This window comes from Neurospora tetraspora, assembly GCF_033439725.1.
Source record: "Neurospora tetraspora strain CBS 560.94 chromosome Unknown B0H65scaffold_3, whole genome shotgun sequence".
NCBI lineage: Eukaryota > Fungi > Ascomycota > Sordariomycetes > Sordariales > Sordariaceae > Neurospora > Neurospora tetraspora.
In genome coordinates this window covers 1847158-1863382 of record NW_026944385.1, presented here as the reverse complement: position 1 = coordinate 1863382, position 16225 = coordinate 1847158, and the positions used below count along the sequence as shown (strand labels likewise).

Genomic DNA, 16225 nt, shown 5'->3' with positions numbered 1-16225 from the left:
TATCGAGCCTTCAAATTCGGAGCCGGCTACACGGGACGAGCTTGATACAATGACGGAGCTTTGACTCGGCAATACAACGGGAGCTGGACGGGACAAGGTCCAAGCTTCTTTCCGATCCGCTTCATGGTTTCGTGCATGGTGGGGCCGTGTCCGGGCCTCTGCCGGCAGCCCACTTCCCCACCGTTCCGACCCCTGTTCAGCGCTTTGACGCCTTGTGTGCCCTGAAACGATCAGCTTGACTGGTGGGGCACGCGTGTGTGTTTAGCGCCTGTCGCGTCAAATTGGACGGTCCAGTCGCGTCTGGCGCGTCTCCCAGTTAAACGACTTTAATGGGTTCCAGTTGAAGTTGAGACTTTCAAACATTGACAGTGCAACGGGTCACTCCGTACCTCTTCAAATCCCGGCCTATTTACATTCTGTCTTCCCTCGCAACTCCAAAGGGACCCTGTACCAGCCATAACTCGAGTTTTGGCTGGCCCTCCATGTCAACTTACTTGTGAAAAGACATACTACTTACTGTTTTTCGTCTCTCCTTCCAATTCCGAATTTTCTTCGACCGAGAGATTCTACCGACCAGGACGGAAAACGAAGGGCAGACGGAAGCACAAGACGAACATCTCGAGGCCTACGCGAGGGCCAATCCGATTCTTCCAATATGCCCAACACTTCTCTACGGCGGCAGCCTCAAAAGGGCTACCGTCGTGGTGGCAAGAACGCCTACCATGGCGGATCCAGGACACGAACGTTCGCCGCCTCGGCCAGCGCCCGCGGCGAGGCTACCTCGATAGACGAAAAGTGGGAAAGGACAGCCCTTGCGAACCAGATCGACGAGAACATGGGCTTCGCCCGATACGATGCCGGAAAGAAGCGCGAAGGCTGGCTGGTCAACGTACAACCAACATCCATCGACGACTCCCGTATCCCCGGCGGTGGCGGCCGCGCGGCACTCGACTGCTACTTTATCGAAGAGGACGGGTCAACATTCAAAGCCACAGTCGAATACGAGCCATACTTCCTGGTCGCATGTCGAAAGGGTCACGAAGGCGAGGTGGAGGAATGGTGCAAGAGAGTGCCCGGTGGCGGCTGCGTCAAGTCCATCCGGAGGGTCGAGAAGGAAGATCTCAAGATGCCCAACCACTTGATGGGCTATCGTCGAACCTTCTTGGAGCTGAGGTTTCATAATGTGCAGGACTTGATGTCCGCCAAGCGCGATGTCATGCCCATTGCTGAAAAGAACAAAAAGGGCATGGATGCAATGGATACATATGCCGAAGTAGCATCGTGGGTACCTCTTCTCATGTGCAGGCTGACCGCCGCTGCTGACACATATAACTCCCAAATAGAGCGAACGGCGGGTTTGATCTTTTTGATGACGATTCACGAAATGACGAGCGACGACATAATGCTGGTTTTGCAGAGGCGAGCGATTTCATTGTTGATATCCGGGAATACGACGTCCCATACCATGTGAGAGTAATGATAGACTTGGGTCAGTTCTCCTTGCACAACCCCAGCGTGTGCTCGACTGACCGTCCACAACAGACATACGAGTTGCTAGATGGTACCATGTCGAGGCCAAGAATGGAGTCACGACAGTAAAAGTAAACGAGGAGCGTTTGGCCATGGCCGACCCAGTCGTAATGGCGTTCGATATCGAGACCACCAAGCTGCCACTCAAGTTTCCCGACGCCGCTATCGACCAAATCATGATGATCTCATACATGATCGATGGCCAGGGTTTCTTGATCACAAATAGAGAGATTATCTCCGAAGACATTGCTGATTTCGACTATACACCAAAACCCGAGTACCAAGGTCCGTTTATGATCTTCAACGAACCGGACGAAAAGGCTCTTCTCGAGAGATTCTTCCTACACATCAAGGAGGCCCGGCCGACCGTCATCGCCACATACAACGGCGACTTCTTCGATTGGCCCTTCGTGGAGGCTCGTGCTAGTATCAATGGTATCGACATGTACCACGAGATCGGCTGGAAGAAGGACAGTGAGGACCAGTACAAGTGCAACTACAGTGTTCACATGGACTGCTTCCACTGGGTAAACCGTGACAGTTACCTGCCCCAGGGTAGTAGAGGTCTCAAGGCCGTCACTGTTGCCAAGCTGGGATACGACCCCGATGAACTCGACCCCGAGCTCATGACACCGTATGCCAGCGAGAGACCGCAGACGCTGGCTGAATACTCCGTCTCCGATGCCGTCGCAACATACTATCTGTACATGAAATATGTGCATCCCTTCATTTTCTCTCTCTGTACCATCTTGCCTCTAGGCCCAGACGATACACTAAGAAAGGGAACGGGTACGCTATGCGAGATGTTGCTAATGGTACAGGCTTACCAAAAGGAGATTGTGTTACCCAATAAACATGTCCAACCTAAAGAGTCATTCTGGGAAGGACACCTGTTGGACTCCGAAACGTACGTTGGTGGTCACGTCGAAAGTATCGAAGCTGGTGTCTTCCGTGCCGATATCCCCGTCAACTTCGCGGTTGATCCGACCGCTGTGGACGAGCTGATTCGGGATCTTGACGCTGCCCTAACATTCAGCATTACTGTTGAAGAGAAGAAAGAGTTGAGCGACATCACCAACTATGACGAGGTCAAGGAGCAGATAATGGCCAGGTTGATGAACCTCAAAGAAACCCCCAATCGACTGGAACGGCCTCTTATCTACCATCTTGATGTTGCCTCCATGTACCCCAACATCATGACAACAAACCGATTACAACCCGATTCCATGATTTCCGAGTCAACTTGTGCAGCATGCGACTTCAACCGCCCAGGAAAGACTTGTGACAGAAGACTGCCATGGGCCTGGAGAGGAGAGTACCTTCCAGCCAAGCGCGACGAGTACAACATGATTCGCCACGCACTCGAGAACGAGAGATTTCCGGGGAAATACCCAAACAGCCCGATGCGGTCGTTCCAAGACCTGAGTGCAGACGAACAAGCCACCCTCATCCGAAAGAGACTGCAACTCTACTCACAAAAGGTGTACCACAAAATTCACGATTCCACCACGATTGTCAGAGAAGCTATCATCTGCCAGCGCGAGAACCCGTTTTATATCGACACAGTCCGTGACTTCCGTGACCGACGATACGACTACAAGGGCAAGGCGAAGGTGTGGAAGGGCAAGACGGATGCCCTCAAGAGCTCGGGCGCATCCGCATCCGAGGTCGATAATGCCAAGAAGATGATTATCTTGTTCGATTCTCTTCAGCTGGCTCACAAGGTCATTCTCAATTCTTTCTACGGATACGTCATGAGAAAGGGATCCAGATGGTACTCGATGGAAATGGCGGGTGTCACCTGTTTGACGGGCGCAACCATTATCCAGTTGGCGAGACAACTGATTGAGCGACTGGGTCGTCCACTCGAGCTAGACACTGATGGTATCTGGTGCATGTTGCCGGCGACATTCCCAGAGAACTTTGTGTTTAAACTCAAGAATGGCAAGAAGATGACTATCTCCTACCCTTGTGTCATGTTGAACCATCTAGTTCACGACAAGTTTACCAACCACCAGTACCAGACCCTGGTCAATCCGAAGACATTCAAGTACGAAACGCACAGCGACAACTCCATTTTCTTCGAAGTTGACGGTCCGTACAAGGCCATGATTCTACCCACCTCGAAGGAAGAAGACAAAAACTTGAAGAAGAGATACGCCGTCTTCAATGACGATGGCAGTCTTGCTGAGCTCAAAGGTTTCGAAGTGAAGCGAAGAGGCGAGTTGAAGCTCATCAAGATCTTCCAGCAGCAGATCTTCAAGTTTTTCTTGGAGGGTACCACCCTGGCGGAATGCTATAATGCTGTCGCCAAGGTTGCTAACCGCTGGCTTGATGTACTCCATAGCAAGGGTGCAACGCTTGCGGACGAAGAACTTATGGAACTGATTTCGGAGAACCGCAGCATGGCCAAGACGTTGGAGGAGTACGGAAGCCAAAAGTCAACATCCATCACCACTGCCAAGCGTCTTGCGGACTTTTTGGGCGAGCAGATGGTCAAAGACAAGGGCTTGAACTGCAAATTTATTATTTGCGCTCGACCCAAGAATGCCCCAGTCACCGAACGAGCCGTGCCTGTTGCCATCTTCTCGGCCGAGGAGGAAACGAAGAGGATGTATCTCAAAAAGTGGCTCAAGGAGGAGCCTGCTGATACCGACCCTCGAGCACTCCTTGACTGGGATTACTATCTCGAACGTCTCGGGTCCGTCATCCAGAAGCTCATTACCATCCCAGCCGCCCTGCAGAAGGTTCGCAACCCGGTACCGCGCGTGCCGCATCCGGACTGGCTGCAGCGGAGAATCAACATCAAGGAGGATAAGATGAAGCAAAAGAAGCTCACCGACTTGTTCGGGCCTACCACCAAAGGCCCCTTGCAAGACATCACCCACCTCGCGAATGGCACCCAGCTAGGAGATATGGAGGATTTTGGGAACTTGCTGAAGCCCAAGACTGTCAGTGATGCCATTTCTGCCACGCAGAAAACGGCATCGGCCCAGAAACGCAAGGATCCGGAGCCAGCAGCAGCCGAGAACCTGGACCCGTTCGCGGCGCTTCCTAAAAAGATGCCGTCGCCTAGCGAGGACTACGCGGCTTTCTTGGAGTACCAGAAGCAAAAGTGGAAGCTCCAGAAGCAGGCAAGAGCTCGTAGGCGACACTTGTTCGGTGAAAGGCGTGGCAATGCGCAGAGCAACATCCAGCAGACGTTCCGCAGTCAGGCCGAGATGACATTCCGAAACACTTGGCAGTTGCTTCAGCTGAGGGCGTCGGACAGTCCAGGCATTGTCATCGCTCATGTGCTTATCGATGCCAAGATCCATACCCTCAAGATTAATGTACCCCGGCAAGTATTCTTGAATCTGAAGAGCAGGGAACTGCCGGATATTGAGGTTGAGGGTTGCCAGGTTGAACAGGTCAACCATACATTGCCTAATGGCCATTCTTCTGTGCATCTTTTCAAGCTTACGGTTCCGGAGGACATCTACTTTGCGGAAGCAGAAAAGTTCTCTCTGTTGTTCAACCATCCCAGCGTGGAAGGCGTGTATGAGAAACAGCTCCCGCTCAATATGCGCGCCCTTCTTCAACTTGGAAATCTTTGCACCATTGACGAAAGCCAACCTGGCGTGCTTGGAAAGGGTCTTGACCAAGGATTCGACCTGTCCGGGTTGAAGAGGTCACTTAAGCCGAGGGAGTACCTTGGCGGGGCCCGTATGGCCTACGTCTATCTCTCCCACATTAGCGCTGGTGAGCGTCAGATCTTTGGTCTTTTCTCCACCACCAGTGACCAAGCCCATGTCATTATCCAGCAGAGGACCAAGGATGGAGGGCAAGACTTGCCAAACATCAACAAGCTCTATGCCGACATGTTGGCAAGGAGAAATCAGGAGGCCGCCGGGGCTGATTGGCAAGAGTGCTTCCCGTATCAGGACAAGCTGAACATCAAGATCACGCAAGTCACCACCCGCCGGAAGGCCTTCCTTGAGGTTGGCGACATTGTCAAGAAACTAAGAAAGGAAGAGTCTGGACCGACTATGGTGGTCATCCAATCTTCACAGCGCAATCTCTTGGTTCATGAGATTCCCATCCTGGGAGAGTTCCCCGTTATGCCGTTAAGGTACGATCAAGGGGACAGCTCGCTGCCCCCATTGGGTTGGCAGAGCGTGGTGGCGCGTCGGTTGGTCAATCACTACCTCAGCCTGGGTTCCTGGATCACACATATGACGGCTCTTGCTCGGTACGGCGACGTGCCGCTGTGCAACCTTGAGCGAGACGACCCCCGCTTTCTGATCGATATTGCATATGCTCGCCGACTCATGGCCAACAATGTCGTGCTCTGGTGGTCACCGAGTCCGCGCCCCGACCACGCTGGATATGAGAAGGACGATGTGGTTGGTCCGCTCGATCAGGTTCAGATGCCTTCTGTCAACAACCCGGGCACTTATGCCTCGGTGTGTATAGATCTCGAGGTGCGAAACCTGGCCATCAACACCATTCTCACTTCTTCGCTCATCAACGAGCTGGAAGGTGCGGATAGTATCTCTTTCAATCCCGCAGCCGATGCGAACGGCAATGGAGACGGCGAAGAATTTCTCTATTCGGAGAACGCCTTTGCCAATGCTGGCGTGCAGGTGCTTCGCGAGATGGTCAAGTCGTGGTGGGCAGAAGCTTGCAAGGGGTCCACCATGGCTGACGTGATGGTCCAGCACTTGGTTCGTTGGGTCGAGTCGCCAGCCTCGTGTCTGTACGATCGTGCTTTGCACTACTACGTTCAGATGATGAGCCGCAAGGCGCTCCTTCAGCTCATGGCCGATTTCCGTCGTGTGGGATCGCAAGTCATCTTTGCCAGCTCCAACAGACTTTTGCTCCAGACCACCAAGTCCGAGGTGGGCAATGCTTATGCATATTCCCAGTACATCCTCAAGAGCATCAAGGGCAAACCGCTCTTTCACTTTATCGATCTTGAAATCAAGGAGTACTGGGACTACCTGGTGTGGTACGACGAGTTCAACTACGGCGGCAAAGCGACACAAGAAGTTCTCGAGAGGGATGAACAGGACCTGCAAATGATCATGCACTGGCAAATGGCAACCTTCCTCCCCGTCCGCCTGCAGCCCATCTTCCGCGACTGGGTCGTCGAGTTCATCCAGCTGATGCACAGCATCAAGCGACCCTCTTTCGGCAGCGACCCAACAGCCACGCCGCGTCTCACTCAACTGCCCGTCAACATGCGCAACGGCAATCTAGGCGAGGACGGCGCCGTCGGGCAAATCATCCTCGGCAAAGCCTTCGAGAAGCCGCTCAAGAAGGAGATCGCCAACCTGATCAACACGCAAAAGCGCGAGCTCCTGCACCCGGAGCTGGCAGGCGACTACACCTTCCCGCAGCTGCCAGGATCTCACTTGTCTCACCTTTCTTCGTCCACTTCCAAGTCTACTACCAAGAACGCTGCAGGAAAGAAAGTAGCGGCATCGGCCAACCCGGTCCTCGAGCTCGTCAAGGCCCTGATGCAAGTTTTGTCTTTAGACAAGAACATCACGCTCGAAGCGAGGCTGCTGCGCAAGGAACTCCTGGCTATGTTCGACGTGCGCGAGTTCAGCAAGGACGGCGCGTTCCAGAACCCGTCTGAAAGCTTGAGATTGGCCCAGTTCAGCTGCGATAACTGTACCATGGCGAGGGACATTGATCTCTGTCGGGATGAGGATTTCATGGGTTCTGCAGTGTCTGACGTCCCAGCAGGAGGAGCGGCCGGCGAGTTGGAAGTAGCTGGACAACAACAAGAAAAGGGTAGGTGGAAGTGCCCCTACTGCGAAATGGACTACGATCGCAACGAAATCGAGGAGAGACTGGTGGCGGAGGTGGAGGCCATGGTGGTGGAGTGGACGACGCAGGACCTCAAGTGCGGGAGGTGTGGCGCGCTGAGGGTGAACGAGTTCATGGAGCATTGTACGTGCAGTGGCGAGTGGAGAGAGCTGGTTAAGCGGGAGGAGGTGATGAGACGGTTGAAGGTGTATAGGAATGTGGCGAGGTATTATGGGTTGAGGATGTTGGGGGATGTGGTGGAGGGGGTTGTTGGGGGGTTGTGATGTGCTTGTTGTGTTGTCCTGGGCTGTTTCTACCGTGGGCGTTTGAGGCTAGGTAGAGGCTTATCTTGTCCGTATGTTTGTTTACCTTTAGCATTGCAATGCAGGTGTTTGTTTGTTTATTTATCTCAGCCTCCTTTGGCTGATACGTGTTAGCGGCGCTGATAGACGAGCTGCTTCATCATCGATGAGTGGACTGGTGTGGCGCTGGCCGAGGGTGTAAATGGGTAGGGCCATGAAGGAGACATATTGTCCCCTGATTTAATCTTTCAAGTAGACAAGAAGCTCGACATTTATCGGTCTTGAACACGTCAAATGGGCGTCAATCAAAAGCGCATGAGAGCCGCCGGAGGACTCCGACTGTCGTCAAGCCGCCGACTTGGACGCATAAAAGAAACCGTACATGGCGTTGTTAGCATGTTGGCGGTAGGTACCTGCTCGATGTACAGTAGAAACCCTAGTAAATACAACCCCCAGAAAACTCAAATATATATAAAGTTACCTAGTATATGCAAGTATACTGGTGGCCCGCCTTCGTCCAGTCGTATGTACTAGTGTTCGGGGAGGCAGCATAGCTGCCTTCCCTTCCCCGGGCGATGAAAGGCTGGATCCTGGGTTGTAGCCCGTGTAGATGCTGGATACTGGGTTGTACTGTAGCTGAAATAAAAGGTAGGGAGAAACGTTTGGTTTAAAATCGATGTGCAAATGGAGGTGCAAATGGAGGTAGAATTGGAGAGGTCCCGGTAGGCGAACGCGAAGTTCTTGGACCGCGAATGCACTAACAGAAAAAGCGCGAAATTCTGTTAGGCCTAACAATTTATTTGCTGGTAAAAGTGCAGTTTTGGCCGTGCGTTATGAATTGGGTAGTGCAAGCGCGGTTTTGTATGGGGGCCGCCCGCGAAAAGCACTAACACCCTACCCGCACTTTTTTGGGGGTAAGCTACTATATATATATAGAGAAGTGTGACCCTAGTAACTGCGAGACTCCTAGTAAATGCAACTTTTTTGGAGACTCCCCATAGAGCCCGGATTAGTTGCATTTACTAGGGTTTCTACTGTATCTCTACGGCAAGTCACTCCCGTCCGCTCCCGAAAGATCCCTGCAAGTGTTCGGCCCCTGTGAGTCGCGCTGTCACTCGAGAATACAGGGCGCGTTAACGAGCACTAACAGAATTTGTTAAAGTATCAAGCTGTTTCAGATAGTACCCGATAGGCGCTGGAGCGCTAAAGAGTTGTCCTTGGCGTGGGGTGCCACTGCCCGGTGTTACGTTGGCTGAAAGTTTAATTGAACCTCCTGTCAAACGGCTCAACATCAAACCAACAACACCAACACGACATCATCAACATCAACTTCCATTGTGCAAGGTCCGCGGGCTGTTGGATCTTTCGTGATAATGCTGGAAAAAGGAGGACTCCTTCTCTTCATCAGATTTTTTACTAGCGCACGCTGACATGCTCGACAGTCTCAGTACTGTGTAAGCGACCGCCAACCACCACCATGTCGTCGCCCAGTCAACGGCTGGAGCATGAGATAACCGAGCTAACGCCTAGGGCTTACCTCGAGGGTCTGGGGATTCTATTCGATAATGATACATCTTTTCGAACCTCAACAGCAAAATATTACGCTCACTCATTCATTCATCCAATCCACTCCAACGCAAAATATGGCCGCCCGCTTTCTGCGCTTTCTGCACATGTCAAGATGCATTTCCACTTGCACATGCTGCTGCATGGTCCAGCCAGCCCGCTTGGCTTGATGGCGCCCAATTCGCCCAATTACGGCGGACCCAATTTACAGGTGTCGGTTGAGCCGCAGTCTTCACAGTGAAGTTGAACGACCAGAGAAAAGAACCTCGCCAGTTCATCACAGCCGTGTTGGGTTGATACCACTTCTCCGCTGTCATATCACTGGACAAATGAGATGCCAGATGGTACTAGTACTAGACCGCCCCATCTCAGCTCAGCCCTAAAAGGATAACCGTTCGTCAACCGAGCCTATGAACGCAAGCCATGGGAGACACCAACTGTCTTTGTTGCGCCAATCAGATAACCGCATAAAATGAGAGCAAACATTCCAACTGGACGGAGGCTCTTACAGCCCCAACACCCATTTGCCAGTTGGCTCAACTTTGCTTTCTTCGAGACGTTCTAGCCAGCCACAGTTCAAGGCTAACGACTGGTCTGCTTGCTTTTCTACCGCGTCTCTTCACATGCCTAGGTACCTGCCTAACTACCTACCGCTAAGTCTCTATAAGTCGGATTTAATCCCCACGCTATTTTGGCCAATTATTTGGTTTGCTGGGCTGCATGCCACGTTGAGGCGTCAGCATGCAAGTCCTTCACCAGATGTGATTGGCCGTACAATGTGGGGATAAATCCGACTTGAGTGAGTCTTTGCGGTACATAGCCGAGCCTTAAAGCACAACTCACATTGCTCATGTATGGATGCCACCACTTTCCCTTGTCTGGTACAGCAAGCTAATGCATCTCTCAGCTCAGTGACGGTAATCCCGTCGTTATTCCCCATCAACTCTCGCCGGGAGCCTTCATCCGGGATTTCTCGATCTAGATCCATCTCGACCCAAAGGGTCCACCCAGGATATCATCATGAGTTCTACCCACCTTATCATGCTGACTATTTCTCAGAATATGCCCTTAATGCTGTCAACCAGGGTGTAACAGCTCTCGGCATCAAGGGTAAGCTCCCCCTCCCCCACCACAGCCATCACTTTGCTGCTAGGCACGTCTCATGCCCCTCGGGAGGCGGAAGTAGACGTAAAATACACACAAACAAACAAACAAACACCACAGCCATCACCACCATCGTCACTACCACTCGTCACTCCCCTCTACAATTACGGCCTATATACATTCGCTCGCAGATATCACTTACCAATGCAGAGCCGCCCCAGCACGATGGTCGGAGGAGCCGAGGGACCGGGAAGGAGAAGAGGAGAGCTGTGATAACGGACCTTTGACCCTTTTGGTTACGAGTCCATCTCCGCCTCACTAGCCTCACCTTACAGGCCGGTACCTGGCTGTATGACACCATCGTCTCCGTCGTCTCCCCGCCAACTCGGCCATCACCGTGGCCAAGTTCATCCACTCGTGGAACCAGCCCTCCATCATCGCCACGATCCCCGGTACCAGCAGCAACCTGGTTATCGTGAGCGCCCACTATGACTCGACTTGGCGGCTCATTCCACCTCACCTTGCATACCGTTCATTATCTAGTGATGAGAGGAGGAGAGGAAGAGAACTAGCCCATACTCTTGTCATTGAGGCAGCTGTCTCACTTACACGTCATGGTTTAGCACACTCAGTGTGGCTCAACGATAGCGGATTTCACTTAGATTGGATAGTTGGTCCTAATCTGGTGGCCTCCTTTGTTGATGTTCGCGATGCCTGAACGGCACCAAAGGGTTTCGTCATTGCGGTATCGTTGTTTTCTTATCTCGAACTTCATCTTCCCCATCAACAATGAGTTATTGAAAGCTCGTTATCACCCCAAACTCAAACCTTAAAACCCTGCTCTTCTGTTCCGACATCTTCCATCCTCTTTTTTCCGACTCATAGTGCTTTTGTTACTGCCAACGGTCTCGTTTCCTAGTTTTCCATCGTTGCTAGGCAAGATCTGACTCCGAGGAATTCCCATATCCCACGTAACATCCGGTCCGTTTGTCTCGACAGTTCACTTGCATAACGCCGGTGTTACTCCTGGGAGATATCAGCCTCCAGCTAGAGCTGCCCTCGCTCCTCATTCAATCTCTCGTTTTTAAAGCGAGGAAAAATCAACACCGATGGCCGAACAACGTCAACAGCCAACCTCTCACCAAAATGATCCGGAAAAGCGTGACGTTCTGCCTCCGATGGCGCCCCTAATAGCCTCCCACCATCCGCCGGGACCCCATCGCTCCTACTCGGAACCTGTCCCGATGATCAACCAGCACCACCATACTCGCCAGCCACCACGCACGGTGAACTCTTCAACTGACGACGACGACGAGGTCTTGGTCCGCGTCCTCGATCCATCCAAGCTCGAAGAAAACATACCGTCGTTTGAGGACTGGAAACCCGGCAAGCAGGAGCTAGCAGTCATGATAACCATGGCCATCATCAGTCTCATGGTCGCGCTCGACGCCACCATCCTCGTGTCCGTTCTGCCCACGCTGGCTGAAGACTTTGGGGGGACCTCGACCGACGCCTTCTGGGCGGGGACGTCCTATCTCCTCACGTGCGCTGTGTGCCAGCCCTTCATCGCCGCCTTGTCGGACATCTTTGGGCGCAAGGAGATGCTCTTCGTGAGTGTCCTGCTCTTCACTCTGGGCACGGCCCTGTGCGCACCCATTGCCAAGGGGTTTGCAGTGTTCTTTGCTGGCAGATCGGTGCAGGGAATCGGAGGTGGTGGGATTATCACCATGGGCCAGGTCATCTTTGCGGATATCGTGCCGCTGAGACAGAGGCCAAAGTACTTTGCTATTGTGCTGGGAGCGTGGGCGCTGGGGAGCGTGCTGGGACCGTTGATTGGAGGACTGTTTGTTGAGCATGCGATTTGGAGGTGGTGCTTCTATTTGAACGTGAGTTTTCGGTTTCTTGAAATGTGCAGGGGACTATAATCGCTAATGCCACAACAATAGTTCCCCTTTTGCGCAATGGGCTTGCTTCTTGTGCCCGCCTTTGTCAAACTCACCACCAAGAAAACCTCTCTGGGCTCCAAGCTAGCCAGAGTCGACTGGCTCGGAGGCTTCCTCTTCATTGGAGGACTGACCAGCTTCCTCGTCGGCATGTCCTGGGCTGGTATCCAGTTCGAGTGGCGCAGCGTGCAGACCATTGTGCCTATGACCGTTGGCGGCGTCAGTGTCCTCGCCTCCATCGTTTGGGAGAAATATGGCGCTCGTGAACCCTTCCTTCGCGCATCACTCTTCACCTCACGCTCCGCCATCGCCGCCTACGGCTGCGCCCTGTTTCAGGGTCTCATCCTGTTCTGCGCCCTCTACTACGTGCCCTTCTACTTTACTGCCGTCCGCTTCACCGGACCCACGCAGTCCGGCCTCAACATTTTCCCCGTCACCTGCCTTCTCCTTCCAGGATCCATCGTCATCTCCCTCATGACCTCCCGCCTGGGGCGCTTCCGCTGGTCCATCTGGAGCGGCTGGGTGCTCGCCACCATCGGCTGTGGTCTGCTCCATTACCTAAAGCAAGACACCAAGACCGCCGTCTGGGCCGTAATCCTCGCCATCTTCGGCATCGGTCACGGCATGCTCCTGACCAGCGTCAACGTCGGCATCCAAGCCATCAGCCGGGTCGAGGACGCCGGCAGCGCCGCGGCCATGTACGCCTTCATGCGCACGCTCGGCATGTCGCTCGGTGTGGCCATCGGCGGAACCGTGTTCCAGAACGTCATGGTCAAGCGGCTCGAGCAGCTCGGCTTGCCCGCCGAGATCGCCCACAACTCGGAGCAGTTCGTCATGCAGATGGTGGCCATGGACCCCAACGATCCCGTGCGGGTCGGCGCCCTCGACGCGTACGTCGTCGGCTTCCACGGCGTCTACTGGGTCATCACTGGCGCCGGCGTGGCGGCGCTGATCTGCAGCCTTTTCATCCAGCACCACAGCATGGATAAGATCCTGGAGTCCAAGTTTGTCCTGCGCGGCGCCAAGGTGCCGCCTGTCATGTTCACTGATGCAAGGCCGGGACAGACGGTTACGGCGCCGGCGCCTGTCTTGGCGGTTGTGTCGAATCCACATAACAATCACAACCACCACGGTGGTAGTGCCGCTGCTGCTGCTGATTCTCATGCCACAAACGTGCCCGGACGTAACAGCGAAAGACTTCCCAGACTGTTCGGTGGCGGCGGCGGCGGCGGCGGTGGTGGTGGTGGTGGTGGTGCTGCTCACTCCCCTGTCCCATCAAGACCAGCTTTGACAAAGTCCACCGGTTCAGATACAGATAGCACTAATGGCAAAGAAGCGGTGGTAGAAGAGCACAACAACAATGACGGTACCTACGACTGTGCCGCCTCCTCGTCTACCAGTACGGCGGATAACAACAGGGCTCGTGGGCAGAAGCAAGCGCCACAGCAACCGCAGAAGAAGCAACCGCAGTCGCAAGATGGAGGAGAATCTACATATACCGACTCGGAGGCGGCAAGATGGAAGCAAGCCGTGGCGGTGACCTATTGCAATGAGCCTGATGGCCAAAGGTACCCCGTTTTTCTCTTTTCCGAGTCGATCGCCTCACAGGCACAACAAGCACAGGAGGCTGCTGCTGTCAATGCCCATGTTTCAAACAACGCCGGCGCAGGCGGAAGCGGAAGCGGAAGCGGAACCTCCAACAGGCACTCGACGGTCTCTACCGCCTCCCTTTCTTCTCTTTCTTCTTCTTCTTCTTCTTCCTCCTCCTCCTCCTCATCCAGTTCCGCGGACTCCATCGGTTCATCTATCTCGTCCTCCTCCTCTTCGTCGTCTTCCTCGTCGTCGTGCAGCGCCAGCGACAAAGACATCGGCAACAACAACCTTGCGTCGGACGTGGACGAGTCATTCAGCAGCGACCTTTTTCCCGCCTCCGCTGCCGAGCTTCCCCGCGCGGGAATCCTTGTAGTCCGCCAAGTCGAAGTCGTTTCCGTTCCGCGAGAGGAGGTCGAGGCGGTGAGGGAGGAGGAGAGGCATGCTGAGATTGAAAAGATCCCGGGTTCTTCTTACGATGGTAGTAACGGGGGTTTGTCCTCGTCGACGACGACGACGAGTGAACAGAGGCTGGAGAGTGAAAGTGGGAAGGTGGTTGTACCTACCGATCTTCAGCAACAGCAACAACCACAAGATCAACTACGGAAAAGTTCGCCATCTCTAGAGGTTGGGACTTTGTACGAAGAAGATGCCCAGTCGGACTTGAGCGATGAGATCACGGTAGCGGGACCGGGTGGGGTTAATAGAGAGATATGGGACGCTTAGATACGGCGTATGTATAATCAACATGGGGAGAAGAAGAAGCGATGGGATGGGTGGCTGGTTGGTTTGCTTTTCACTCATTGGATATGTATTCATCCTAATCCTCGGGCACATTTTTGCGTACGGAGCACATAAAGGTCGGGCGGGTTACTACTGTGTAAAATATTGGCTGCGGTCGCATTTCTCTTTTGTATTAATAATCTTAAAGTAGCAACAGAACTGTCATTACCTTTCTTTCTTCCGTTGTTGACTCTTTTTTTTCCCTCCGCTTCTTCCTGTCTAGCTGTGACGGAGAGTGGTTTGTTTTAAGGAGGCTTGCTGGGTGTGTGTAGTTGCAATATACCAAAGAGGTGCTGAGGTAGAGGTAGTTATGTCATAGACGTTTGTGGTGTTGCGTTGTGTTCGAAATATCACATGCTCTCTTGTTGGTGTAGCGTATAAACTCGTGAAAGTCGCCAAAAGCTATCCCTCTTTGAGCGCCGGACAGAGGGCATATCTGTGCAGGCAGCTGACAGGACAAGCCCGGGTCCTGTGCACTTGAGTGTGTGTAAGTTAACGTGGTGGGCAATGTCCTCGAGTTTTCACTAACTGGGCGGGCACATATGCTGGCATATGCGTGCTTACGGGGCATATTTCTGGCAGATTTCTGCCCTCTGCCCGGCGCTCAAAGAGGGATAGCGTCGGCCAATCTTCCGAGTTTCTACGGTAACCAAAGGGTCAAACGTCCATTGATTTGTTCACTTTGCTTACTTTGTTCACTCTGAAGTGCGCTGTTTCTCATTACTGCTTGACGCAAACTGGCAAAGTAGGTAGGAAGGAAGATTCAGTGTTTTGATCAATAGAAGTACTTCGTTGTGAACCATCGAGACGGTCTCCTTACTCCGAAGATTTCCCTCCACGCAACCAAGAACTTTCAAGTTGACACTCGATAATAGTAGCACACGACCTCTTAGTACATCCTTTAAACTTCGTATACTTTGCTTTCTAGGTACTCTTTGCATTATCAGCAAAAGTTCTCGGAATTCTTGGGTGCGTGTAGGAAAATGATGGATGCGGCTTGATTTCCAGGCTGTTCCGAGAATGAGGACGGGTTCTAATAGCTCTCAATATTTGGTACTTGGAACGTACGTCTTGCTCTCTCTCCATATTCATCCAAGAACGCATCTTGTACGTGATCAACGGTGCTACGTCCCATCCATATGACCAATTGGAAGTATGTGTCTACCAAATTAGTCCTCCGGGATATAATGTTTTGTCTGGATGACAACGGATCCTTGGATGTTTGTAGTATTACGCTTATTCACCCAAGTATATTACGTGTCAAAACCCGGCTCCATTTCTTGAATGACTTGGTTTCCTCTTCCCAGCGGCGCGAATTCTGGCGGCAATGGCTTCACAGAAGTATGGGTCTACCTTCTTTTCTTTTTGCACATGGTGAGAAGTATCGCCTTTACGGTAGACAAAATGACGATCGACTTGGAAAGAGCATTCAAACGCGCGGCAATTGTGCACCCTCTTCCTGCTTTACCCCCGATATCCCCCCATTCATCTCCAGCCGTTTGACACGGCACATCAGATAGGTAGAGCTGATGAGAATGACACCAACTTACCAGGCACGCATTACTCGACGGTAGTTGTTAAGTTCCAAGTTCCTCACTCTGACTCGACGGA

The 16225-nt window shown here is 52.9% G+C and overlaps 2 protein-coding genes across 2 annotated transcripts; both read left to right on the top strand.

Moving 5' to 3' along the window:
* The first annotated feature begins 328 nt into the window (after positions 1-328).
* On the top strand, positions 329-7633 carry B0H65DRAFT_461444 (DNA polymerase epsilon). Its single transcript, XM_062826596.1, has 3 exons — positions 329-1281; positions 1344-1489; positions 1543-7633. Exons 1-3 carry the CDS (start codon positions 656-658, stop codon positions 7608-7610), a joined length of 6840 nt encoding a protein of 2279 aa, XP_062682884.1. The 5' UTR covers positions 329-655; the 3' UTR covers positions 7611-7633.
* A 3400-nt stretch (positions 7634-11033) lies between these two features.
* Positions 11034-14602, top strand: B0H65DRAFT_156062 (major facilitator superfamily domain-containing protein). The gene is made up of 2 exons (XM_062821161.1): positions 11034-12184; positions 12245-14602. Exons 1-2 carry the CDS (start codon positions 11408-11410, stop codon positions 14555-14557), a joined length of 3090 nt encoding a protein of 1029 aa, XP_062682883.1. The 5' UTR covers positions 11034-11407; the 3' UTR covers positions 14558-14602.
* Positions 14603-16225: the final 1623 nt, after the last annotated feature.

Coding starts and splice junctions, on each gene's coding strand:
- B0H65DRAFT_461444 (XM_062826596.1), top strand. CDS start 656: ATGCCCAACACTTCTCTACGGCGGCAGCCTCAAAAGGGCTACCGTCGT. Junction 1,282..1,343: donor ACATATGCCGAAGTAGCATC/GTGGGTACCTCT, acceptor ACTCCCAAATAG/AGCGAACGGCGGGTTTGATC. Junction 1,490..1,542: donor GAGAGTAATGATAGACTTGG/GTCAGTTCTCCT, acceptor CGTCCACAACAG/ACATACGAGTTGCTAGATGG.
- B0H65DRAFT_156062 (XM_062821161.1), top strand. CDS start 11,408: ATGGCCGAACAACGTCAACAGCCAACCTCTCACCAAAATGATCCGGAA. Junction 12,185..12,244: donor GGTGGTGCTTCTATTTGAAC/GTGAGTTTTCGG, acceptor CCACAACAATAG/TTCCCCTTTTGCGCAATGGG.